The following is a 26,788-nucleotide window of genomic DNA, read 5'->3' on the forward strand; positions in this document are numbered from 1 at the left end:
TAAACAAACGACACAAACAGCTGTTCATCCCACAAGGATGGAGCGTCGTCTCTCATCAAATCAGGCTCACTTCATTGACATTTCAGATTTATTTCCACGGACAAGTGCTAATCTGAAACTGAGGAAGATGTGACAATATGATATTGTTGCTGTTTGGTACAAAATGCCCTAATTATTATTGTTTAATAACATTTAATTGTTTAATTATTAATGTGTTCACAGTTTATCCTCATTTTACTTTTTCTTAATTGAATTAATTAAACTTTGTGAACGCACACTGGCTGGCTGATTTGAGTTCTTACAGTTTTATTAAAAAACATAAATCTTCATATATATTTATGTGCATTCACAGGCCATTAGATAACTTTTCTAGCAGGAAATGAAAAAGGAGCTCAGTTTAGCTGATGTTTGATAAGGTGACACTGCTCCCTTCCACGATGTTGATCCACACAGGACTGAGTTATCAGCTCCGCCCCTACCCGGCTGTAATTACAGGTCTGGGACTTTCCTACACACACACACACACACACACACACGCACGCACACACGCACGCACGCACACACGCACGCACGCACACACACACACACACACACTGAATACTTGCGTATGGTCCCGCCCACGCCTGTCATGCTGATTGTTTATGTTTAGATTTAAATATTTGCATTTCTACTTCGTTACGACGGTTGCTGCTGCTTCTGGTTTTAGTTTAATTTATTGTGCTGGAGTTTTATTTTTAATCGAATGGACTGCCTGGGTGCCTTTGTGTTGCATCCTCTATCATTTTCTGCTTATATTTGTTTCCCAACACAACGTATATTTGGCTAATTTATCTGCTCAGCTGGAAACGGTCATCGCCAAGGTGACTTGCGCCACCTTCACCAACATTTATTGTTTGTTTGTTAGGGGCGAATGCAGAGGCTGTGGTCAAAATGCAATGAGCATCCTACAGAGAGAAGGAAAACCAAGCCACGGTACGGTGTCTGCAGGCACTTATGTCCCCCCTGCAATGTGGTCTAAAACCATGCGGCAAAGCAATTGGCAATCATGTGATTTGTTGTAACTTTATGTTTCCTGCTGGTTTGGGGTTATGCATAAAAATATATCAGCTCTGTCTCTTGTATGTCCTGGTGAAGGTGCGCTCTGGGCTGCTCTAGATCTCCATCTGTGAGGTGTAACCGGGATGCTTTTTGTGCAAAAATGTGTCGGAACGAACATCAGCGAGGGAGTCATTTCTGATGCTTTGATCAGTTCGGTGCACATTTGACCACTTGTGACAACTCCTGCCTGGTGATTACATTGCTCCGCTGTCTCCATCATTTTTCTTCAAGACTAAACTCAGAGATTTTTGGTTATAATTGGGCCCAAAGAAATGTGTTCTCTGTCCAAGTCTGTCAGGATCCCCTCCGTCCTGCTTCCAGGGTTTCTGTGATCTTAGCAGTTTTGCTCGCTGATCCTGCTAAGGAGGACTGGGGCTACAAAAGGGGTTTTCGTGTTCAGTTTTGCAAACGGGATCAAAATTAAACGTTTATCACTCAAACAAAGCTGAGAGGAAGGCTGTAGGAGGCAGTTTGCTCCAGAACTCCATGCTAAACCGGATTTCTGACAAAGCTTCTCCACCGAAGCACAATGTCTCAAATTTAACAGGCTTGTAAATGATGTCAGATTTGTCTCCTTCATTTGGTTTGTTACAATCATATTTCCATATTACTGCTCATGGACCTGTGGTAGAGTCACATGACACATTTCCAGGTAGTAAAGTATCTCTTTATACCCAGACGCAGAGGCAGTACAGTGGCCATGAGCACTAATAGACCTTCTTCCTCCAGCAGTATGATGTTAACGAAAACAAATGAGTCCCTGGAATGAAAGCACATGAGCGTGCATGCATGTGCACACTCACACACACCCAAAGCTGTATACGCATGGGAACAGGATACAATAAGCCTTTATTGTGGGTGTTAGAATGTGTGGGAAAGCATAGTAATGATGGCCGGGGTTCCCGTTTAGGTTATCTGCGTACTAGATGTCTGTTCACTGTGGTGTGACGGATTGTTTGCTGATGAGTGTGAGAAACTGGAGGGATTTGTGGTGCCAGCGTTGCGGTTTCTTGTGTTGTCACCGGCGTTTTGTTTTTAAAGCTCGTCGCCTTTTCAGCTTTAACTTTTGGACATGGTATATGAGCCTGGTGCTGTGTTGATAAAATCTATTCTGAATCGATTCTTTAAAAAAATCCAAGAATTTAATTGATTCATAGGTCGAAAGTTTGATTTAACTGTTTAACGCAGTTTGCCCTTCTTACAGTTAATATTGGAAGGACACATTCAGGTGGCCATTTTAAAGTTTAGGTCTGAAAGTCTTAAAGGGACACTATGCAACTTTTTCCTATTTTTTAATCATTTTCTTGAGCCAGGATGTGCTCAAATGACTCTTTACATGGTAACGAAGTGTCACTCAGACCCCCACTGTCCTCTGTGGTCAGAATATTGCAGTTTTAACTGAAGAGTGGCAGACCACCACCTGTTGGGACTTTGTAAAAGTGGAGCTGACATATCTAGGGATTGTGATAATCGATTCTAACCCTTGAGAATTTGAAACAAATCGATTCTTGAAATAGTTTTTGAGTGTTTCTTAAAAATCCTAACATTGAATGTATTTATACACAGAGAAGTAGGGCTGCTCAATTAATCGAATTTTAATCACGATTACGATCTGAGTTTTGAACGATTATAAAAAACATAACAAGCCGATTATTTGCTCCTCCCGCTTGCACTGCCCTAAGTTGCAAATGAAGCGCTCCTCCACAGTGTTGCCAACTTAGCGACTTTGATGCTATTTCTAGCAGCTTTTCAGACCCCCTTCTTGACTTTTTTAATCCTAAAAGTACCTAGCGAACACCTCAGAAACATCTCTGGTAACCCTTAGCTACTTTCTGGATAACTGTCGTCGACATTTCCTGCAGGTTAGCTAAACACTCCGCCTGTGCTCCGGACCGTTCTTCACAACATTAGGAAAGGGAATGATGTAGTGATGTGTCGGTCGCTAAAGACAGCTCTCGGAGCCGGCTCCTTGTTGGATTAACCAGAGTGAGTGACACACACCGCACCTGCGGTCTCCTGAGCAGCTAAAAACAGCTAAATGTGCGCGTGCGGCGTGCTAAACACACGTGCAGCTTGCCCGATTGCTGTGAGACCGGGGTGGGGGGGTGGGGGGTGCAGCTGTGGTCGGGACAATTATTACATTAACTGATGGACTTGTAAATAAATAGTTTATAAATAAGGTAGAAATAAGTTCCTCACGCTGATAACTAATCTCTCTGAGGACACGGTGCTAGCGCACGCTCCTACAGCACCTTGACACGACTCAATAAATGTTATGTAACATTTTGTGAACATCAATTTATTTGCATTTATTTGTTATAAATGCCACTGTATAATTCTTGCTGTCAGTATTAACAAGATATTGGTATTTGGGTCTGTACTGGTTAGACTTACATGAGTTAAACCAAGGTCTACAGCCCTTGGGTCATAAACTATGAGCTATAAGTATATTGGTCTTTTTATCCTGGGAATCAGGAGTTCTTTTAGTGATCATCTTGTTTCTTATTTTTGTCCTGATTGTGCCCTGAGCAGTTTTATGACTGAATAAAAACAAATAAAATCAACATAAATTGAAAAATCGTCCTAAATAATCGAGATCTCAATTTCAGTCACCATAATCGTGATTATTATTTTTGCCATAATCGAGCAGCCCTACAGAGAAGGTACTAAAGAAGTCTGTAGTGACTATCAAGTCCCACTTTTAGTCACCCTCGGGTGCGGGTGGAGGCAATGACTCGCTTCAACAATATTGTCCAGGCAGAAAGCGGGTTTGGGTTTATTGTCCCATTTACTGAATATGTTGACGATCACAAGCTGGGTCCAGAATGGCTATTTCTTGTCCAGGTTTATGTAAATGATGAAAGTTATAACGGCAAATTAGATGTGGCATATGAAACCAAATGAAGCGGTAAAAACCGTGTGACCTCCCATCACCCAGAAAACACCAGTGCACTGCAGCCTCAACACCTTTATAGGCTCCGCAGTGCCACCAGTGGTCAAAGGAAATACAAACCATAGTGCAATAAACTGAAATGTACATAAAACATTATCAAAATAAACTTAGACCATAAGAAAATCTAAAACAAAACAATAATGGCTCCTACAAAGTCATTCTGATTTATTATCTCTCCCATTTGCAACACAGAACTGGCTTTGCCTCTGTTAGTTTTACAGATATTGAGCTGAATTGTGGTGTTCCTACAGGTAATAGTCACCCCCTTCACAGTCTCCAAGTGCTGAGTACTACTTAGGTAGGTTTCATTTTGCAAACCGGCATGCTTCCTCTTGTGTAGGTCGGTACTGAAGCCATTCATTTTCATTTCAGCAAACTGATTTTGTCACTCAACAAAAAATCTTTAACTGTATCCATGCAAAGAGCATGTGTTAGCAATTTATGTCAAATTACGGTAAATAATAGCTGCTGGAAACCACAAGGGTCAACTTGTCATTGATTCACTCAAGATAAATCTTCATGCAAAGTGTAAACACAGCCTGAAATTCCTATATTTTACACAATCCGACTACCATCCATGCTTAAATTAGATTTAAATTAGATCCAATTCCACCCGACGTATCCTGCTGTTTGGTAAAGTGGTAACATTAGTCAGCTATCCTTGATAATTCATCAAAATCTGTGTTCACATTACTTCTTATTTCACTTCCCCGTGTTCTCTTTCTCTCCCACTCATTTAATGTACACACACACACACACACACACACACACACACACACACACACACACACACACACACACACACACGTGTAAACACGATTGAGAAAAGCTTCAATGGCCAGCTTTTAACCCCCGTCCCCTGTTTTGAAAGCTTCTCACTGTTGCTATCATGGGAGTCATTACACAGCGGTGTTCTCTTTGAGGGCCTATGCAAGGGCTTGCCTCACACATTGATCCATTGACCTTTCTTCTGCTGATTTACTTCCAGAAGTGAGAAGTGCATATTTGTATGTGCATAAGTGAGTGATTGCACACGTGCGACCAAAAGCCTCCGAATAACCCAGCCAAAGGGAATAAATCATTGGAAGAGGGCAGAGGAGTTAACATATTGTTAAGAATTCACCGTGAGAACTAGTGTTTATAGTAAACGCTTCTTTCAAATTTTCTCAATTTAAGCCTTAAAACATGTAGCTGTACCTTAAAAGCTGATTAAGTATCGATTAATCAAGTGGCATTACCTGTGTTCACAAGGCTCATGGTGCTCTCATTAATGGTTAAATGAAAGTGGAAAGCCATTCTAAAGAGCACTGTTTTATTGATGATCCTAAAATAAATGGTAAAATAAAATATAGTAAATTAAACTCAACTACATATGGTTGGGTACGTACAAAAAGGTTTAAGTTCATGAGGATGAGATAACTCATAATAGGAGCACTCTGGACCGTATCTTCTGTCAGGGAGGTAGAGGAAATACGTGCATGTACAAACGCCACAACCAAAAAGGATATACTTGCTCAAAAATGCATGGGTCCACTTCACATTACCGTTTGGTACAGTTTGCCTTTTTTGTTTTTGGACTGGCCATTTTTAACCCTCACTATGTCTATCAGATGGTTTTAGCCCCTGCTGTAGGGGAGGTACGGTCTTAGTTCATTTGAGACACGGTGGCTCTCAACCTGGGGTCTGAAGGCAAGGCAGCTTTATTTATAGAGCACATTTCAAACACAGAGGCTATTCAATCTGTGCTTTACAATTATCAGGACATGATATGAACAACATAAAAACACAAATTAAAATACACATAGATAGAATTACGGTTTAGAGGTAAAGGAGAAGACTAAGTTACAGCGCAGATTACAGAGGAGACGACGCACGATAAGAAATGATTCATTTAAAATGCTGATGAGTACATGAGGGTTTTTAGTTTTGTTTTAAACAACACTAGAGTTGGGGCAGATCTGAGGTCAAGGGGAAGCTGATTCCATGTGTGAGCAGCATAGTTACTAAATGCATCTCCACCATGTTTTGTTCTGACCCGTGGTTCTACCAGCTGATTGTTTCCAAGGGATCTCAGAGCCCTATATTGGGTGTTTATGCCAGTAGGAGTTAGGGTCGGGGGTCCTTAAGGAAAAAAAAGATTAGGAACCAATGACATAAGGGGTTATTGTTCAAACAAAAGTATACATTGATTGGCTGGCCAAACAGGTCATCGCCTTCTGTTTTTGTCCACTACTGTACTTTTATGTTAATGCCATAGCACCGATACCATTAGATGACAAATGTCAGCCATGTAAAAGTGATTGAATGTAAAACAGGTACATATGTACTCACTGCAGCATACAGTGGTACGTACATACCATCATTTGACATGGGGGCAACGGTGGCACAGGAGTTAAGTGCTCGCCCCGTAATCTGAAGGTTGCAGGTTCAAGCCCCTCTCAGTCTGTTACTGTCTTGGCCTTGGGCAGGACACTAACCCACCTTGCCTGCTGGTGGTGTTCAAAGGGATCGGTGGTGCCTTTGTGTACGGCAGACTCTCCTCTGTCAGTGTGTCCCAGGGCAGCTGTGGCTACAATGTAGCTCACCACCACCAGGGTGTGATTGTATGTGTGAATGGGCGCATGACTGACTGTGTGTGAAAGCACCTTGGGGGGTTCCAGGACTGTAGAAGCTCTAGCTATAGTACCGTATTTTCCGGACTATAAGCCGCTACTTTTTCCCACGCTTTGAACCATGCGGCTTATAATGAGGTGCGGCTTTACTGAAGATTTTCCTTCACCTGCCACCAGGGGGCGCTTTAGCAGAAGGTGAAACAGGTGGAAGTCAAAAGTGGAAATCAAAGAAAGTGCTCATTTTAATTTAGCACATGCAAGCAGCCGGCACCACGAAGAATTTTTTTCAAATCCACACCCCCTCATCATGAACGTATGAGTTCATATGATGCCGCATTTAAGTTGAAGGCCATCGATCTGGCAGTAAAGGAGGGAAACAGTGCTGCCGCACGTAAGCTTGGCATGAATGAATCCATGGTTCGGCGCTGGAGACGGCAGCGGGAAGCACTCATTCAAGCCAGCTTCACCCGGGATGATGACAGCAACACGGACAGCGACACTGACATCGCCACAGAAAAGGTATGTGACGAAGCTCTTCTGAGGCTGTTCAACTCCGACACTGAAGATGACTTCAGTGGTCTCAGTGTGCAGGAGGATGATGAATAAACTAATTATTAACTTTTCTGTTTTGTTTGCTACTGATCAGTTCAGTTAAACGACGTTTTCAGTTCAGTAGATATCTGCGGCCTTTAGCCCGGTGCGGCTTATATAAGTACAGTTCCATGTTTTTTTTTAAACTTAGTAGGTGCGGCTTATATTAAGGTGCGCTCTATAGTCCGGAAATTACGGTAATTGTGCAAAACCCTATAATCTTCAGAATCTGGGCCAAACACACCTATTAAATTGTTGTCATACAAGAGTATGGAGGCCATCTGTGAAGATGGGCAAAACAGATCTGTCCATGCCCCTTCTGTTACTGTGCTGCACCATGGTAACATTTAACAGCCTATCAACCAGTAGAATAAAGGCCGGCATGTAGGAAAGTAACCGTCGTTTGTCTTTTTTAGGCCTGGTTCCCAAAACACAGACAACTTCTAAAAAGCGTTTCAAATGGAAAGAAACATAATGTGTCACTGTTGAATTTGTCATGACACAATGACTGATGAGTGTGAATGGAATGGCCTATTACTGTAATCTAGTAGATGTGCACTCTTCTATTTTCTTTATCGTGTGTTGGTGGGATCCACACTGTCTTCTGCCTGGACAACCGGAGGTAAACGCATCTCTATTTGGTAGGAAGCTGTTAGTCTCCCACTGCGTTCTTGTTCACACGCCCTTGGTTCCTCATAAGGATAAATCTGCTACGGTAGACATGAGCATCTTGTTCACACTAGGCCATGGTGCAACCGTAAAACTGCAATTGAAATTGAAATGTAAGCAAAGACGTCTCAGGATTTTATGATGTTTTTAATTATAAAAGTGACAAAATTGACATTCAACCCAGTTCTATCCCAGGTGTCTCCTTCCTGTCTTACAGCAGCAAAGGGACGTATCACGGGGGAGTCTAGTATGTTTTAATTGTTTTTTTGTCTTCTGCCCTCCTCATGATGAGGTCTTTAATGAACTGAAGTTTGACATGACAAAACAAGAACAATGTCAAGTACACAAATGGCATAGAAATCCAACCAGACATTAAAACACCTGACTTTTTATTTACTTAAATCTTGCTAATTGCCACAATTTTTCATTTTAAATCTTAAGAAAGACCTAAATAAACTTCTATTCTTTGTTGTTGTTTTTTTTGCTTAGGTACACAACAGGTTCAATACTGAACTTCAGTCATATAAAGTTTATTTTGTCCTCACACATAACCTATTATTTAAATAGAGTTTAGAAGCAGCCTATTGTGATTTTAAAGTTACGCAGCTTTTCCACGACATCTCATGTAATAGATGCGTTTTACCCGTGAGCTGCCTTTCAAGCAGGAGCATTTCTGATGCAAAATGGGAGCGAAAGCATTCCACAAGGTTACAAAATCACAGGAGAATTGCACCACGTGTGATTTCAGGAGTTCACACGATAACAAGCAAAGAGAAAGACAACGGCAGGAATCCAAAACGGTCTGTTTTATTTTCTGTTCTGTTTTTCTTGGCTACAGATGTTTCACAGGAAATTACATACTTTTTTTATTTTTTTTTACTAGTAAAGCACCGGGAAATCTGCACTTGACTTTTATTTTGAACATTTCCAGAAATTTTACACTGCTTTCTTGTTTGATCTCCAGTCTGGCCTGATCTGAACCGTGGAGTTTGACATGTTCTGAAAGCATAGCGAGTAAAAAATAGACTCGGAAGACTTGTGGTTCTGTGCTTGAAAAATGTATAATGCAAGGCCATCCACTATAATGGGGGCTAATTGCTGCGTAGTACGTTTCACGGACGTTACGCAGCGCCTATGCATTCAATGGGAAGGCCCAGTAAGTGGACTGAGGGTCAGGGATATGATCCCAACCTATAAGTAACATCAAATTCCCGGGTGTTTTTGTGCCATTAACCTTGTTGACCATTAAAGCTTACTGAACTATAGCCTTTATATAATTAAGTGCCCACCCTGCAACTGGAGGGTTGCAGGTTCAAATCCCACTCAGTCTGTCGCAGTCGTTTTATCCTTGGGCAAGACACCTCCTTGCCTGCTGGTGTTGGTCGGAGGGACTGGCGACGCCTGCATGGCAGCTTTGCTTCTGTCAGTGGGCCCCAGGGCAACTGTGGCTATAGCACATTGCCATCAAAGTATGAATGTGTGTGTGAATGGATGAATGATTTACTGTAGCACTTTGGAGTCCTGACTCCAAAAAGCGCTATACAAGTGCAGATAATTTATCATTTAGCTGTGATGACCATTTCAAATTTGGATAACCCCAAAAGTTGATAGACGTTTACAAACACACATTAAGAAAAGCGGTTCTCTGTTGCAGAAACATGCATTGCTCAACACCCCCTTATCGATGAAGTAAATGGCTAGGCTTCTTTAAATATATTCCTAATATCAACACATTTCTTATATGTGTGCTTCCTGAAAAAGTCATGATTTTGGGTAGATAAATTAAAGAAATTGCGTTTTTAAAGGTGTGAGAAACTTGTTCAATGAATACATTTACAGTGGTCTTTGAAAGGAATGAATGCCTTGCAAGTCGTACTCTGGGGAAAAAAGCCCATGCATCAACACAGACAAGTCTGGCACATCAGAGGTTAACAAGGCAGGATTTGGAATCTTATTTCCTGATATTTGGACATCTTGTCACAGATTGGATAACTGCAACATGACTCTTAATAGGGAGCCTAGGTCACACCCATCTACTTACGGATAATGAGTCCCCAGAAAAACAAAAAATTGAATGAAAGTCAATGGGGCTAAAAATGCTATTTTCTAATTCCGCTTGTTATGTTTCATGGATTTCACATGTGATGTCTGTGAATTTTAAAGAAGCTTTTTGATACCAAGAACGTGCTTATTTTCGAGGGGGGGGAGACGCCATTATAGGTTTTGTGTAAAAATATGTCCAGGACTACAAATGCGCTTCACAAAAGTGAGTACATCCAATCAGACACGAAGAAAACAGAGGGACAATGGCTTTAAGAACTTCAAATCCTTCCCACAAAAGGAAAGAACCACCATAAATCTGGCCATTTGGTAAGTAGCAGCTACGCTAGGGGAGAGAATATTATGTGGTGACATCACATATGCAACGTGCTGATGTAGTCATGCTAATTACGAACTTTTAAAAGCTGATACATTTCTACGGCATGGTCGAAACACCCATCATTACTTTTCATTTAAATAGCAGTACAACATATGTATGGTCCAGGGTGTAAGGCAAAGCTAGGGTTGGGAATTGAAAATTGGTTCTTGTTGAGAACCGTTTCCCATTGTTTCAATTCCTAGGAATCGTTCAGCACTTTTGCAAACAATTCCCCTTCTCTATTCCAGTCTGCACGAATGACGTCACCACATATGTAGCTTACGGAAGCAGGAATAAGTTGCACAAACGCTCAAAAGTTTGGTTATCCATTACAAGTAAGGATAACAACAGGGTCACGTGCAATAATCGCATAGTGAATATTTCATCAAGGGAAGGAAAAAGTCTTTAGGCACAAAATACTCGATAACTTAGAGTTAATGACTTGTTTAGACCCGCTCCGGACTAGTGTATTTTTGCGCAGCAGCAGCTGTAACGTTCGCACGTCCTCTCCTGTTAATACTGCAGGTAACTAATCAACTAACACTGCCTATCACGTGAGCATCATTTACCTTATTTATACACCTCCAAACTAACAGACTCCAGTGACAAAGGTCTGACCTGTGAAGCAGCAGGGGAGCAGCTGTCACCGACAGAGCACGAAGTCACACGAGTGACTTCGCCAGTAAACACAACAACAAGCAGGAGAAAACTACAACATGGCTCCAAAAGGTTTGTGTTTTATGTTCTGTCCGTTTTATAATCGCCAATACGGTCCTGAAAAACAAAGGAGACCGCTAGCTAGGTGATAACTTCTCACGGGGACGCACAGTTAGTAACCTTTTTTTAAAGTAAAACAACCGGAAGGCAGTACGTTCTTTATTCTGGAAATCTCGGGAGCTTCGCTCCGTTTCTGCGTCTGATTTCCTGTCTTTCCTTCCCCAAAAATGTCGAACTTGACCCATTTCAGAGGCGTCGCGCGTAGAAAATAGAACCGGCGCGTAAAGGCCGCGACATGCTGCTCCTGAGACGTGGCCGACTCGCGCTGCTGACGGCTCTGGTGGAAAAGGTTCTGTCGACCACAGCGGTTCCTATCAGCAGCTATGACGTGCTGCTGCAGTTGTGTGCTGCTGACGGCTCCCGTGGAAAGAAGGGGTCAGATGCCAGCCAAAAACACTACTTTTAAGTAAGGTGAAACATTGTTTCTTGTATTTCCTCTGATGTAAATCTGTGGGAGTATTTGCTGAATAGGGACCCCTACTGGCAATGAGGAGAACTGGAGTGAGTGTTGCATGTCTTACTTAGTATACAACCCTAACCCAAACCAAATGTCAGTTTACCTGAAACATGGCCCATGCTTCAATATAATCTGAGTTTAAGTTGCTCCTTTTGGCAGGCAAAACTAGTTTTGTATTATAGTTGATGTCACCTGTTTGCATTAGCCTGACATATTTATCGTAACTGTTGGGATTTGTTTTATATCGCACAATACACTTTCAAGGGTTTCACCTCTGACCTTGTGATTGCTTGGTTTCAGTGAGCATTTAAATGGGACTCTTTCCTCCCATGAGATGGCTTTACCATGTTGGTGTAAAAAGTATTGGTATGGTATGTAAGCTACTACAGCACCTGTTTGGTATGCCTTCTGACCCACCGCTGGTTCCCTTCCCAATTTCCTGATTTTGTTTTCCTGTCACATGCATCTTACTCTGTTGCATTTTTGCTTTTGGTTTCTCACCCCCCAACCCTCTACACCTCCTTGCGTTTAATCTCACCCTCTCCAGAGAGTCTTCTGTCCCTGTATCACCAAATTAATTATGCACCCTACTGAAAACCTAGCCAGAGGCTACAGGTTGTGCACAAAGCTCAGAAGCTCGGCTTTACTTTTCCTCTTTGAATCAAATCTCTGCTTTGCTGCTGTAAACTGAGACGAAGTTCCTATTCCTGCACCCATTCTGAACAGTAAAGTGAATAACAACGTGTAACCAGCAGAGCCAGATTTGGATGCCTCTCTCTTTATCCAAGAAATGATCACAATGTTGGTTTTGTTAACATCTTTTGCCTGATTGTCACATATCTTGAGGGAAAATGTGTTCTGAAGCCAGCGCCGAGCTGAATGCACAATTGTAAGGAGATGGGCTCTAAAACACCTCAAATGAGACAATATGATTTTAAAATGACACTGATCCGATGACAGGGATGTGGTGTGCTGAACATATCAGGCTTTGTCCTCAAATGCTTTGCATTTAAAGTGTGCTGGTTTTGCTCATGCTGTTGTAAAGCTGGATGTTAACTTCCGAGAAGAAGCAACAAACAGCCGTGTAAATGTTATATAATGCTGTTTTCCTTGTTAATTTATTTGCATTTCTTGTTTTGAAAGCCAGCGAGGCATAACAAATGAAGACCGTAATGTTTTTGGTCAAAGACAATCAACCACAGATTCAGCGTGTCACTGAATCGTGTGTTTTTGTTCAAACCTAGCGAAGCGCTTCCATCATAAATAACCTGGCAACTCTTCACGCCTCGCTCTGTCAGTATGGGAAGGTGGTGTTGCTTGTCGCTGTCTCTGGATGACTGGAGCCAGTGGGTGACAGCTGGGGCTAGACGTCCAGGAAACCATGTGTGCTGAATGACACATACTCGATGCCAACACTTATAAACAATATCACTCTTATACTCTTATAAATAAAGTTATTCAGGATATTTTACATCACTTCCTGTCCGGACTGATCAAATAAGATTTTGAAATGCTTCTTCAGTTGAATTTATGGATATTTCCTATATATTTTTAGCACGTATAGTTCCTATATAGATCCAGTCTACAAGTGTCAGGCAGTGAAAGTGTGTCCTCCAAGTCTTAAATAGGTTGGAGAGTCTGTGTGTCTGCTGCAACACAGGCCATTATGTCGGCTAAGTCGGGGGGGGGGGGGGGGGGGGGGGGGGCTGCATTCCTTCCAGAGCACATGTTTCAGACCCCTTCAATGTGCACTGGTGTCTAAAACTGTGTCTGTGTATCCTTTACGGAGTGATTAGGCTAGGGTCAGAGGTCAAATCCCCAAAGGGGGAGACTTTCAGGCATGCTGTACTTGGCTAGTATGTACAAGAACAGTTGTTTTCACTTGAATAAGGTCTCTATTTATTTAGTTTACCATATCCCATAATGACTTTCTGCTCAATTGTCTCTTCCAATGTTTGGTTTTACACAATTAAAAAACAGAGTATCGGTATTCTCTTCTGCAGTGACTAACCTTTATGTAACCCTACATTCTTAAAATTCTTTTTCCTTGTTCTTATGTGGACCTCTTTGTGGGGATGCTAAGCTTTTTTTCCCACCATCTTCTTTCTTTTCATTTGAATATGGAAGGAAAGTTCAGAGACTTTAAAAATCAAAGAAGCAAAAATCACGAAGCAATCCTGCAGTCTGCTATCATTAGGCTTGATCCTTAAAAAGATCTTTTCATGTCTTCATTCAACAAGTAAACCAATAAATTTAGTAGCAAACCACTGAAGTTGTCATGAGGCTGTCATACAGCTGGGTTAAGCCACTTTCACCGCACACCATTATTTGTCAATTACTTGTAATTACCCATCAAAATGACTGATGGATTGTTTTGAGGCTGAGTTCAAGCTATTCAGGTTATTCCGCTGAGGACTTCATACAATTACCCTGCCGTTAAGCACAGCTCAGCATGAAGGTGACCTGGGTGGGGTGGGGTGGGGCTACTGGAGGGCAATGCCAGAGGTTTGCAAAGCCCTTTTCAGATAGACATTCTGGAATATGTGTGGACAATTCAATCCGGTTTTTAACCGGAACTGTGTTTTCAGACACACCACTTTTGTACTGGAACTTGTCCTTTCGGCTGCCTTCACACAGCAGGGAAAAGTTCCAGATGTTTTGGGGTGGGGGGGGGGTGGGGGTCAGAAGAGACCTGGATGATGAAGCTCAATGGTTAAAGGAATCACTGAAGTGCTGTGAAGCGCTCCGTCGCGCGTCTAGACGGTACAGTAGGAGGCGAGCTGCCATGGTTCGCCGCATGCTACAGCAGCGAGCTATCTAGGTGCGCACAGCGTCCCCCTGTCCCCTCCTCCTCCCTGTCCGGAACTCAACCTCACCAGTCTGAAGCAGCCACCTTGTCTGTAACAAGTTCGGACCTGTTACTAGGGGCGTCGTCCGGTTAAATTGCGGAAAATGTTATCCGGATGTTTGTATTCAGACTAGGGCTGGGCGATATGGCAAAAATAGAATATCACGATTTTTCCAGTATTTTATCACGATTTCGATTTTATCACGATTTTTTATCCATGAATAGCATAACTTCAATTGCGTATTAAAGAAGAGAAACATTGAATAAATAAACATTTATTCATATTAGGGATAATCAGCACAGTGCTAACACACTTATATTTTAAACTCACACCAGAGATGATAAAAGCCCTGAGAGAAACAATTACAAAAATCAGTTTTTCTCGTTTTTCAAGTAACTTAACATAAATTAAAATCGTAAACATATTTAAAGTGCAAACATGTCAATTGCAAACGTATTGTGCAAACATTAACTTGTTAAAAATACTATGTAGCTCCCAGTTGCTCATGTAGTGGATAGTTAAGCTCAAATACGGCTCTGATGTGCGGCTGGACCAGAGATCGCTTGTGGTAGCAAAAAACTGCACATTCTGAATATTTTCTGCAACAAGTCTCTAAATAAAGTAAAAATTTCCAGTGCAGATTGGAGACAACCCATAGAAGCACTGATTTGGTCTCATTTCAGAGAAAAATAGAACAGGTTAGATGCACCTAATAAATAAAATTACTAACAAACTCAGGAATCTTTCTTTGCTTCACTGTTCTGGTGCTGAAAACATCACTAATGCGGATCAAAGGAGATACACAGATGAATGCACGTCTTATTATTTGGAAACTACATTTACTGCAGCTGGCAGAGGCAGAGATTGTTTCTATTGATACACAGAGTTTACAGAATCATTTTAAATAGTAATAGGGGAAGACTGCAGGAGGGAGCGGTAAAATACAGGGGGTCCCAGCAAAAACAAGAAACTATGAGTCTGATGAAACCCGCTGGTTTTCCATCAGGCAGTCACGGGGCAGCTCCAACGACCCAGTGACCGAGCTCAGTCCGGTACAGACACCGGCTCGGCAGAGGGTGAACGAGCCGAGGCGGCGTCGTGCTCTGCTTAAGAAGTGTTATTTTCCTGCTTCAGAAGAAGCGTCCAACGTGTTTTTACGCTTTCTCCGAGACATGTCACGTCACTAAGTTGTTAGCGCCGCGCGCTAAGGAAACCCTGCGTTCCTCTTCGGAACGTGTCGCTCAGCCGCGGCGAAGCCATGTTTGTTCACACACAGGTGAAAACAAGCGGGGCACTAATATATTACTATGACTCACTCTGATTGGTTAAGGGTCAAACAAAGGCATGTCATTCACCTGAGGTAAGTTCCATTTTCATTCAGAGGCAGAAATTCAACAGCAGAGCTGTGAATCGTGATAAAACGGTCTCTCAAAAATGACAGACCGTCAGATGTGTAGATCGTAAAACGGTCTAAAATCGTCATATCGCCCAGCCCTAATTCAGACACAAAGGTCTTACTGACAAGAGTCCGGAACATTTCCGTTTTTCATGGCCTGTCTGAAGGGGGCTCAAGATGACTCAATGGCTTTTTTCTAGCTGTGCCAGCACCTTTGTGTCACTGTGGTCTAGCTGTTGGTGTTTCCACTTCTACAGATTGATTTTTTTAATCAGAATTTGTGAAGCTTGTTCTTCCAGCTCCTAACCCTCAGGTGGAGGAGTTCAAGTATCTTGGTGTCTTGTTGATGACCGATGGTAGGATGGAGGAAAAAATGGAGTAATGGATTGATTCTTCGTCGTTGCTGAGTGGCAAAGAATGAATAAGGATGTACTTGTCCTTCTGTTACAAAAAATAACTTTCATACATGGATCAAACTTGAGCTAGGTTCCAGGGTATGTTTGTTGTCCCTGGTTTTTGATCTTGTTTGCTATGTTTATCCATAATTATGGACAGGAAGTGTCTGGTTTGGGAATTGCTGGAAGTTGTTGCATATAATGTGGTTCTGTAGGCATCATCAAGTCATGACATTTGGAGGGCACAATGGTGGTAATTAGTTCAGGATCGTGACTAGAGGGATAAAGTCCTGGATAGGGCTGGACGATAATTCAATAGTTCAATATATCTATCGATAGACATGTGATGCGATAGGAAAAAAAAGGGTCCATAAAACTTCGATAAAAAAAGTTTCCTTTTTTCATTTTAAACTTTTTTTGTTACAACCTATAAGGTAGCAGCATACTAGACTCACTACTTACTCCTAACCAATCAAAACCACAGACTCGGGCGCGCTACGTCACCAGGCCCTCCCCTCTCAAACCAAAATAGAGCATGAGGCAGCAAGTTGTCGCAGTGAGAAGAGGCGGAGAAAAAACAAAAATACCAAAAATAAAATGGCCAGGGCTGCACGTAAAATATATTTTATACAATATTTAAAATATTTTTCAATAATTATCAATATCAATCAATATAAAAAAAATTCTATACTACTTTTTTTTTATATCATCCAGCCCTAGTCCTGGATACAAAAAGGTGAAAGAAGCTTCCGCTGAAGGGTAGGCCAAGGTAAGGTAAGGGACCTTTGTCATTACAGGAAGACCTGAGTAGAGCCGCTTACCTAGAAATCTAGACTGACTGAAGCAGGAGAAAAATGATTTAGCTTTGCAGGTCGGTCTGGCCATACTCCATCAGAGCATCAGCAGGCCCGACCAGTCTTATGTCTTGCCAATCAAAGCGCTCTATTGGTTTGGTAAGTGGGATGTTACTGTGACTGAGCAAAACTACTACGATGGTGATGGCTTGTTTGAAACGACTTTGCCGTCAACATTGGACTACTTAGACTTGGGTTTTTCTTTCAGTCAAGACCAGATAGAGGTACTTACTACTTAAGTCCTTTATTTAGAAAAAAGGATGCATTTGCATCTTCTTCTACAGTGTATGGGGACTGCCCCATTGACTAACATTGGTAGCGGGGATTGCGTCAGACTGTTTGTTGTCCAATGGCATGCAGAGATCATTTCAAAGACAACTTTGGATTCCGCCTCATAACTGAGATCTGTTTATGGACCCTGGCCACATATATAGGATGGCTATCCAGGCTTTTGGAACTTCTGCTTTTATGGAATAGGGTGGTTCAGGCATCTTAATAGAAAACCTAATGGTCACCTCCTCCCTTATTCCACTGGTAAGAGGGCCTGAAGACAACTCAGAACGTGCTACAAGGATTATATGTCCTCTCTGGCCTATGAATGTCTTGATATACACATGGAGGAGCTGTAGGAAGGGATGTCTAGGTTTATTTCCTGGACCTGTTACTCCCCTGACTCGCCCTGAGGAAAACATGATAAAATGGAAAGATTGGTAGTAATTGCAAGCTTGAAGTCTTAATATGGTTTTATGTTATACCTTTCTGCACTACCGGTATGTTGGGTAGACACTCTGGATGGAGTTCTTTCGGTTTATAGTTCTGCCTCTTTGAAGGTCACCAAGATACTCATCACTCCCTCTAAGATCTCTGTGAAGCTGAATGAAGAATACACAAAGGAATCCCAGCTGGGAGTGTCCAGAGTCCCAAAAGTACTGTAAGACCCAAATAAAAACTGGTTCATGTAGCCTATATTGTCTTTATTTTTCAGGATTTGCCATGATTTTTCTTTTTATGTTTGCTTTTTCTTACGAGGTAAAACTGGTTTGTTATTTAATGTTTTGAACGTCTTTTCACATTTGAGAGTGTCTGGTTTTGTTTCATCACGTACACAACAACACTGATCTTGAGATTGCAGGATTTTGTTTTTCATTCATTCAGACCAAATGTTGGTCTGTTGATCTATGCCAATAACAGATTATGTCTGCAAATTTTATCCTACATCAAAATGTATTGTTTACAGTGTTGGCGTCTCCTTTTCTCAGAATGATTATGCTCTACTGTTATATGATCTTTTCACGCTAGTTTTAAAACTTTTGCTGAATGTCGTCAGCTGCAGATATACTATGTAGATATCATTTCGCACGTATTCTTTTGGTTCTTTGTTACATTTCTTGGCCAGATTAAATTACTCATACCGTTATAAAGGGCTTACCTGAAAATGCATGACATCTGTATAAAACAGCCTGATCCTCCATGAGGGAAAGAGAAAGGGACCATTGTAGCCTGCAGAAACCTGTAACTACATGTGGTGCACATTTCCAAATGGGTGGGATCTCATCTACTTCGCTGTCAGGGTCAGAGATGTCTTTTGATCTTAGTTTCTGGATGTTGTGCAAGAAACCTGCTTAGATCAAAGATGTGTTTTCTGTTAGTCTGGCTGTCAAATTTCACTATAAAAACATAGATTTCCTCTTAAAAAACGGCAAGAAAACCTAAATGTTATTGTTCGAGCATTGATTAAATAAAACTAAGCTTTAAAAGCCTGTTTATTCAGAAACTGTAAAGGTTTTTAAATCAAAACATGGTTTAGAATTAGCGTCATGGTTTGGTGCGCTGCAAAATAAAGAAATTGATTGTTTTTCTCTTTCTGGTTAACGCTGGTTTGTGGTTAACAGAGCGCAGATTGATCTCCAGCAGCGTTGTTTGTTCAGCCTCCAGCTAAGACTAAAGCATCGGAGGTCATCTTTATTCTCGTTCTCTCATCGTGCTAACCCTCATCGTTGCTTTGATTCTTGCGAGAGAGCTGTTTGAGAAGTTTTCAAATGACTCAGACTTTTTTTACTTTCAGCTGTGCTTTCTACCCTTCTCCATCTCTAGTTGTCGGCTATCTTTCCATGTTTGCTGAGCGTCCTCTGCCATTCATCATCCTATCTCTCCATCACAGCTTTCCGTCTGTTTTTTTCTCCCAGGTTTTTATCATTCGCTCTTATCAGCTTCTGGTTCCTCGAGGCTTCCCGCACCTCATATCAGGCTGACTGATTACTCTGTAGCAGTGCTTCTCTTTCAACGGGGAGATTAGGCGTTACTGTCCGTGTGTGCACCAACAAACCAGGTCATTGTGGTCCTGTTTCTCCCACACTGGTTTGTTCTTTCAATCTAATAAATCAATAAGTATTTAGGCCTTTTCCAAACAAATTGCTGCTTCAATAAATATTTATTTGATCAGGCTCTTCAATTTTTGTCAATAAGTGCCACAAACTCAGGTCAGAGCGACTCTGGAGTTCACTCAGAGCTTAAAACTTGATAGATTTCCCATTATTTTCCGACAGCAGTGATGGAGTACCAGGTAGTACACGGGCCTCTCTCTGCTTTCCTTTGAGTGGAAATGTGACCAAATGGAGAGCTGCAAAGCCCCACAGAGGAATCGCCCTTCATTGAAACAATCTCAGAAATGAAATCTGAAATCCCCAGGCCACGCTTCCACTCTTCAGTTTGAAAATCCGTCTCTGGGAAATTTCAGGGAAAGCACTTGAACTGAGCTGAGAGGATCAGTGCCAAGCTTTAATACCAGGCAGTAAGTGGGATTATATTTATGGTTTATATGACAGTAAATGGGCCCCGTGGAAAATCTGAGGTTATGTGCCTTTTACAGGGGTGTCAACTTTGCAGTTAATTCTTTTGTTTAGCTTTGCCTTGTTAGTTTGAACTTGTGCTGCTGGGGTTGGCAGACCATCAGGTTATTGTGTTCCAGCAGCTGCATAAGCAACACCAGATTTAGTGTTTATTTTCCTCTTTCTTTGGGTAATGCTTCAAAGAAAGCTATTAAAAAGCAATGGCGTCTGACAAACTGTAGATGTTGAGTCATAAACAGAAATGTTTCACATATCAGTCCCCCCTTCAGCTTTAAAGGAAAATTGGATGAAAACAGGAAAGTTTATTTTACTTTCGACAACTGAAATTTGTATAAAGTACGGAAAAACAATCAAATTTAAATTAGACATCATTTCAAAAGTTTTACATTTTTCTTAAATAAAATACAAAGTCTAAGTTGTGTTTTGGTATTTTGACCTCATTAACTCATTAACTGCAACAAAAGTCGTCATTTTAAATCCAACCGTTAACTGCCATTGACGACTAAAGTCATCATTTACATTTTTTTACTGTGTGGGCATCGGAAAGAGCCCCTGCACTGTGAGAACAGACATCCCAGCTCTAAAGCCGATCTTCAACCGTGTACGTCACACCTCGCATGACCAGGAAGCAGAAAGCCCACGTGTTAGATCGTTTTAGGTCGTTGTTGTAAATAAAGGAGCGAACCGAAAAAGCTTCTGCCGATCACAATTCAACAACGGATTATGAAAGAACGGATAACGCTTGAAACACGCGGATTCTTCCTGATGTAAGAGGTGAGTCTCCTCTTTGTTTTGGTGGTTTGGGCGTTGACAACGTCATAGAGTGCAACGTTCTGTGACTCTTAAAAAAACCTGTGAAAACGCTGAAAAAGTTTGGCACCAAAGGGCTTTTCTGATCAGGAAATGGCTTGCAGTTAATAAGTTAATAAATAATTATTTGAAAAGTTGCAAAGTCAGTCGGGCAGATTTTTAAAAAGTATTTTAAAAGTAATTTTGAACTGTTTTTGGCTGCAGATTAATTTCTCGTATTAAGCAAAACAACATTTAAAAAGTGGCGTGTATTTAATCTTTGTTTTAGTCCAAAGGAAACCTCATCGTAGTAATCTTGTAGTACTTTATCACAAAGCAGATCTTGGCTCATTTTTTCTTTTTTTTTTTTTCTTTTGGTGCAACTGAGCAAAGGTAAAATCAAGGTATTAGACATGAGGCTGGCCGATATGGACCAAAACTTATATCTTTATCTTTTGGCTGAATTCCAATATTCGATCTACATCTCAAAATGTTTCCTCCTGTACAATATTTACAAGTTAACTCCTTCAAGCTGTCTCTGCTTACATGTTTCCTTATTACCCGAGGGAGGGGTTTGACCCATCTCTCCACACCAGCAGGATAAACAAATCTCCTGAGCAGCCATGGTGAAAAGGCTTGCTAAAACATGAATGAACTTTCCAAAATAGGAAGGAAAGAAAATCACCAGCACACAGAAGAGATGCTGACAGAACACGAAAAGCTTGGTACATGCAGGTCAAAGGTGAAGTAAGCCACTTTCTCCAGTTTACGGTATCTGATGTTGACCCCTGATGTTTCTTCTTAGGCTTTATCCTCAGGCAGACTAGAGAAAAAGGAGAATAATAAAGACAAAGTGAATTTGACCCAGCGGTTATGCTTTGTTCCAGGTATGTCTCCCCTCTCTTTGGTCGAACCCTTCACTGAATTTCTTTTTGTCTCTCCCAGTTATACCTTCTTCCCCTGCCCACCATCCAGCCACAGAATTATGTGAGTAAAAAGTCATGAAAAGACACATTACAGTGTTTCCCCTAGGAATGTTTCCAGCTGTGGGGGGGCACGTCTCACCTTTATGTTAATATTGTTTTATTTGATGCACTCCACTTTGAACAGCACCAATCCAGCAACTGCTGCATTTTAATAACTAGTATTAATGATGAATACACCAGGCTACAATAATAATTTCTGTTTTAAACTCTCAGTGACACACTTTGCAGGGGGGTTTGGCATTTAATTTTTCTAAGCGTCTGGAAAAACATCTCCTTTTGCCCCCCTTTTCTGCCCCCTTTATTTTGGTCCAAGATCACTACTGGGCTGGCCCTAATAAACACGTTCTACACCCCTGCTTAGTAGACTTAATGAAGTATTTTTAAGTCAGTATAAAAATGACCAAAACACAAATTTACATATTTGGCATTATTGACCAATATCTTTGATTTAATTTATTAGTTAAGAACATCAAGATGCATTACAGTGAACATTATAATAAAGTACATGTTTCCAGTGCAGAGAGGAGACAACCCATAGAAGCACTGATTTGATCTCATTTCAGAGAAAAGTAGAACAGGTCAGATGCACCTAATAAATAAAATTACTAACATAAACTCAGGAATCTGTTTCTTTGCTTCACTGTTCTGGTGCTGAAAACATCACTAATGCAGATCAAAGGAGATACACAGGTGAATGCACCTCTTATTTATTATTTGGAAATTAGTGGGTGTGGTTTTCATAAATACATTATTTTAAATCTGAAATTGATATGGAATGGTCAAAAGTTGTTTATTTTTAAACTATTGTTTGTTTGAAAACTATTTACAGAGCAGCCCCAGAGTTGAGATTAAATATTTTTTATCACAATAGTAAAAGAACAGAACAAGTTTTTCAGTAAAATCAGAACATTAATATTTAAGTGCATGGATTAATGCATCTGAACTCATGCAGTAGGAACTAGGAAATATGAAATACTAGAACCATTTTATTTTAATTTGATTAAACTGATTTTTTCCTAACGTTGTTGGCATTTTTCCTCACACAGTTTAACAAAACAATGCTGATTAAGGTGTGTGTGTGTGTGTGTGTGTGTGTGTGTGTGTGTGTGTGTGTGTGTGTGTGTGTGTGTGTGTGTGTGTGTGAGAGAGAGAGTGAGAGTATGAGAGTGTGAGAGAGAGAGTGACCCCCAAATTCCACTACCTCCGCTCCGCTGCGCTCCGCTCCGACACGAACGCCGGAGCAAAATCGGTCCCGTTCTAGTCAATCAGAGCAATTCCACTACTGCGGCCCTGGTCCGGCAGTGCGGCGCCGTGCGGCGCCCTCTGTTCCGGCGTCCGGCAAAAATAGAATCGATCCTATTTTTGCCGGACGCCGGAGCACCTCCACAGTAAATGGACAGAAATCACAACGGCCCAACAGGAAAAGGAGCAAGCACATCTTCCGTTTTTCACAATAAATCGATAAACAAAAGGCGTTTTTTGTTTCATATGCACAGGTTTAACAACTTTTAACAACTATCAATGGCGGCTGAAGTTTAAATGCACAAAAATAAGCCATAAATACAGTTGCCACTATCAAAGTAGTCACACTTTGTTGATCCAAACACTGCTGATCTCTCAACACAAATGATGGGCAGATTAAACAGCTCATTTCCGATGCTTCTCCCGCACAACGGGTGTTTGGATCTAACTTCCGCATTTATTGCTCGGACTGTATCGCAAGATCTCGAAAATCCCGCGCATGCTTGTTTGCCCACCTCAGGTCTCCGCACCGGAGCGGAGCCGTTGTAGAGCGGGTACCAGTAAAAATTGAGTTCGGAAGCGAGCGGCTGCGGAAGGCGGGGGCGGACCGGAGCGGAGCGGAGGTAGTGGAATTTGGGGGTGAGAGTCAGAGACAGAGAGAAAATAAATAATTAAAAAACCCCGACCGGAGCGGAGGCAGTGACCAACGCAGCACGAGCCGTTTTCAGCTCTGTCTTGTCAAATGCACCACGTACGTTACGAAAAAAGTATCTTTAAATATTGAACCGAAAGAGAGGCGAGCTGAAGAAAACCTAGGGAGTTCTGAAGAAACGTGAGCAACAGTGAAGCAAGCTCAGAGAGATCCGTTACTGTCTGTGTGTGCGCGTGGCTGCCTGGGCCGGACGGCTGCAGAGTTTAGTGTGTAGGGAGGGGTGGGCGCTCTATGTGACTGGCCAATCACAGAGCCTGAAGACAGTCCATTGCCCAATTAGGATTTTCCTTCAGCACGATTACAGATATTTAGGGGTTTTACACTCGTTTCATGCTCATAAACGTCAAAAATGCTTTATTCAGCGCTTTGGGCTTCCTGACAGGGTTGCGGAAGGCGCTTTATAAATAAAGCTTTGATTGATTGATTTATTGATTGATTATCCGTACCGGATACTCGTTTCCCCTAGCTGTAACCACCCTGCCCTGCCTCCTCCTCCTTGCTGCCTGCCAGCTGGGGTCACAAACAACAACACAGTAGTTCCCGCTGCTTCTTCAGGAAACGGCGCAAGAAATAATAATAATAATAATAATAAATCAATAAAACTTGGGATCTTGCAGGCGTGGCGGTGGGATTTCAGCCGTGGCGGCCTGCCACGGCTACGCCTATGTAAGGGAAACACTGCATTATATAATAGTGAATCCAAGCTGTGTTTATTTCTTTAGCAGCTTTCTTTTTTCATTTACTACTGCACAGCTCTGCAGTCATTTTAGCCTTGGATTATCACAGCAGGAAGAAAAGCTAAAGCTGTTAAACCATTTATACAAATTTTAGAAAGTTTACTTTATCATGTGTAGCATCTAAAATGCTTAAAGGACCAGTATGTAAGATTTCTTCTGTGAAATAATCACAGAACTGTCTAATGTTTCACTCATGTTGGAAGGAAGGTCACACTGAAACAGATTTCATTCTCCGCTAGCTGGGAGGTTGTCAGGTTTTTTTGGTTTAAAAAACAAAACTAAAGAGTCACTGTTTACAATCAGCGAGCCTGTGGGGTTACCTAGTCTGCACCGAGCTAACACTGTAGCGTCGGCATTTGTAATTCAACACCAGCAGGCAAAAAACTCCAGAGTTGTTCAAAGAACCAAAGCTAGTAAACAGGAGCGACCCAGAAGAATCAGAATCAGAATGAATTTTATTGCCAGCGCTCCAGATCAGAGCATAGGAACTTGACTCCATAGTACAACCTGACCAAGGTTACACACACACACATATAGACAGGACAGATACAGGCAGACCATGGGAGCAGCCATGACGGCGCTCCTTTTGTAGATGAATGAGGGAATACATGAGGAAAGTTCAGGGGAGGGAGAAAAAAAGGCATTAACAGTTATTACTTGTACCCCTACGAAGCCATGGCATCCTTTTGTTTTACTCTAGTGGGTGAATCAGGCTAGAGGCTAATGTTGTGCTAACAATGCTAATGGTGAATTAGGAGCAAATAGTAATAATCTCAAGCTAATTTTTCAAACTCAATATTACTGTGAAATATATGTGTGAAGTGAATAATGAGTCAATTGCTTGTTTTACTTTCTTCAATCTAAACACCCGGAGAAAGTGGTGTAGGAAGGGCAACAGAAGAGTTTACAGAAAGTACTTATTTTTTCATGCACAACTGTAACTTGTTTTTTCAGCTTTCTTTTCTAAACGAAATTCGATGTAGCTGGTATTGACCTTTCATCAGTCCAGTGGCTACATTTTGATATTCCTACTCAGAATTTACATTTTTGAGTAAAATGTTATTCGACATCAAAGAGAAATGATCATTTGCTGGGTTTGGTCCTTTTAGAGTGGCTGGTTCTACGCCCTGGGTTTCATCTAGTGATTATTCTCAGTGGCACCATCCTCTCTGGTGTTTGCTGTGGATTCCGTTCGCCTTTCCACATATTCAGATGTCAGCTCTGATTACTGAACCCAAGCTTGAAGGCCATACAGTGCCCTTTTCTTATACATCTCCGGTCGGGTACAGTCAGATCGGAATCCAAACGCATTCATCCTCTGGCTCTGTATTCCATTCACATCCTCTGTGAGTCTCTGTGTGCCTTTCTGTGTATCAAAAAAAACTTATTACTCCCCCACTTCTCACTGTCGGCCTGCATCAGCGTCCTCGCATGCTTGTCTGTCTCGTTGGCAGCTTGTCTGTCGTTGATACACGAGCGAGTGGGCTAAAGTTCACATCATGGGCTCATCCTCTTGATTTGAAGCCCTTTCGTCACATGTCCCACTTCCTCGCCAATCATGTTTGATGTTTTCCTCCACCTCCCTGACAGTGAGCTACAGACCCATCAGGACTTTATGACAACAAAATCAAATAATGACTAGTAGTATTTGCTCTCCACTTTTAAATGATTGCAACTCTTCACAGCAAAAACTACAGTTTAGTTTAACGCTATTGCACATTTTGTAAATGATTGTATGTTGGCTGTGGCAAAATGCTTCATTTCTAGAATCTACAGGTGCTGGCCAGTAAATTAGAATATCATCAAAAGGTTGAAAATATTTCAGTAATTCCATTCAAAACGTGAAACTTGTACATTATATTCATGCAATGCACACAGACCAATGTATTTCCAATGTTCATTACATTTAAATTTGATATTCATAAGTGACAACTAATGAAAACTCCAAATTTGGTATCTCAAAAAATTAGAATATTCTGAAAAGGCTGAATATAGAAGACACCTGCTGCCACTCTAATCAGCTGATTTACTCAAAACACCTGCAAAGGCCTTTAAAAGGTCCCTCAGTCTTGTTTGGAAGGCACCACAATCATGGGGAAGACTTCTGACTTAACAGCTGTCCAAAAGACAATCATTGACACCTTGCACAAGGAGGGCAAGACACAAAAGGTGATTGCTAAAGAAGCTGGCTGTTCGCAGAGCTCTGTGTCCAAGCACATTAACAGACAGGCGAAGGGACGGAAAAAATGTGGTAGAAAAAAGTGTACAAGCTCTAGGGATAACCGCACCCTGCAGAGAATTGTGACGACAAACCCATTCAAAAATGTGGGGGAGATCCACAAAGAGTGGACTGCAGCTGGAGTCAGCGCTTCAAGAACCACCACGAGGAGACTCATGAAAGAC

General features: G+C 41.5%; 1 protein-coding gene across 3 annotated transcripts in view; it reads left to right on the forward strand.

Annotated features, from left to right (window-relative positions):
* ctnnal1 (catenin (cadherin-associated protein), alpha-like 1) overlaps positions 1–26,788 on the forward strand; it is an 86,651-nt gene that overhangs the window by 6,968 nt on the left and 52,895 nt on the right. The window contains exon 2 of one of the 3 annotated variants that reach the window (XM_015973305.3): positions 21,654–21,695. The exons of the other annotated variants lie outside the window; for them this stretch is intronic. Coding sequence (XP_015828791.1) covers positions 21,654–21,695 — 42 coding nt within the window. The remainder of the gene's footprint in view (positions 1–21,653; positions 21,696–26,788) is intronic. 3 annotated transcript variants of the gene reach the window in all.

This window comes from Nothobranchius furzeri, chromosome 19, assembly GCF_043380555.1.
Source record: "Nothobranchius furzeri strain GRZ-AD chromosome 19, NfurGRZ-RIMD1, whole genome shotgun sequence".
Classification (NCBI taxonomy): Eukaryota; Metazoa; Chordata; class Actinopteri; order Cyprinodontiformes; family Nothobranchiidae; genus Nothobranchius; species Nothobranchius furzeri.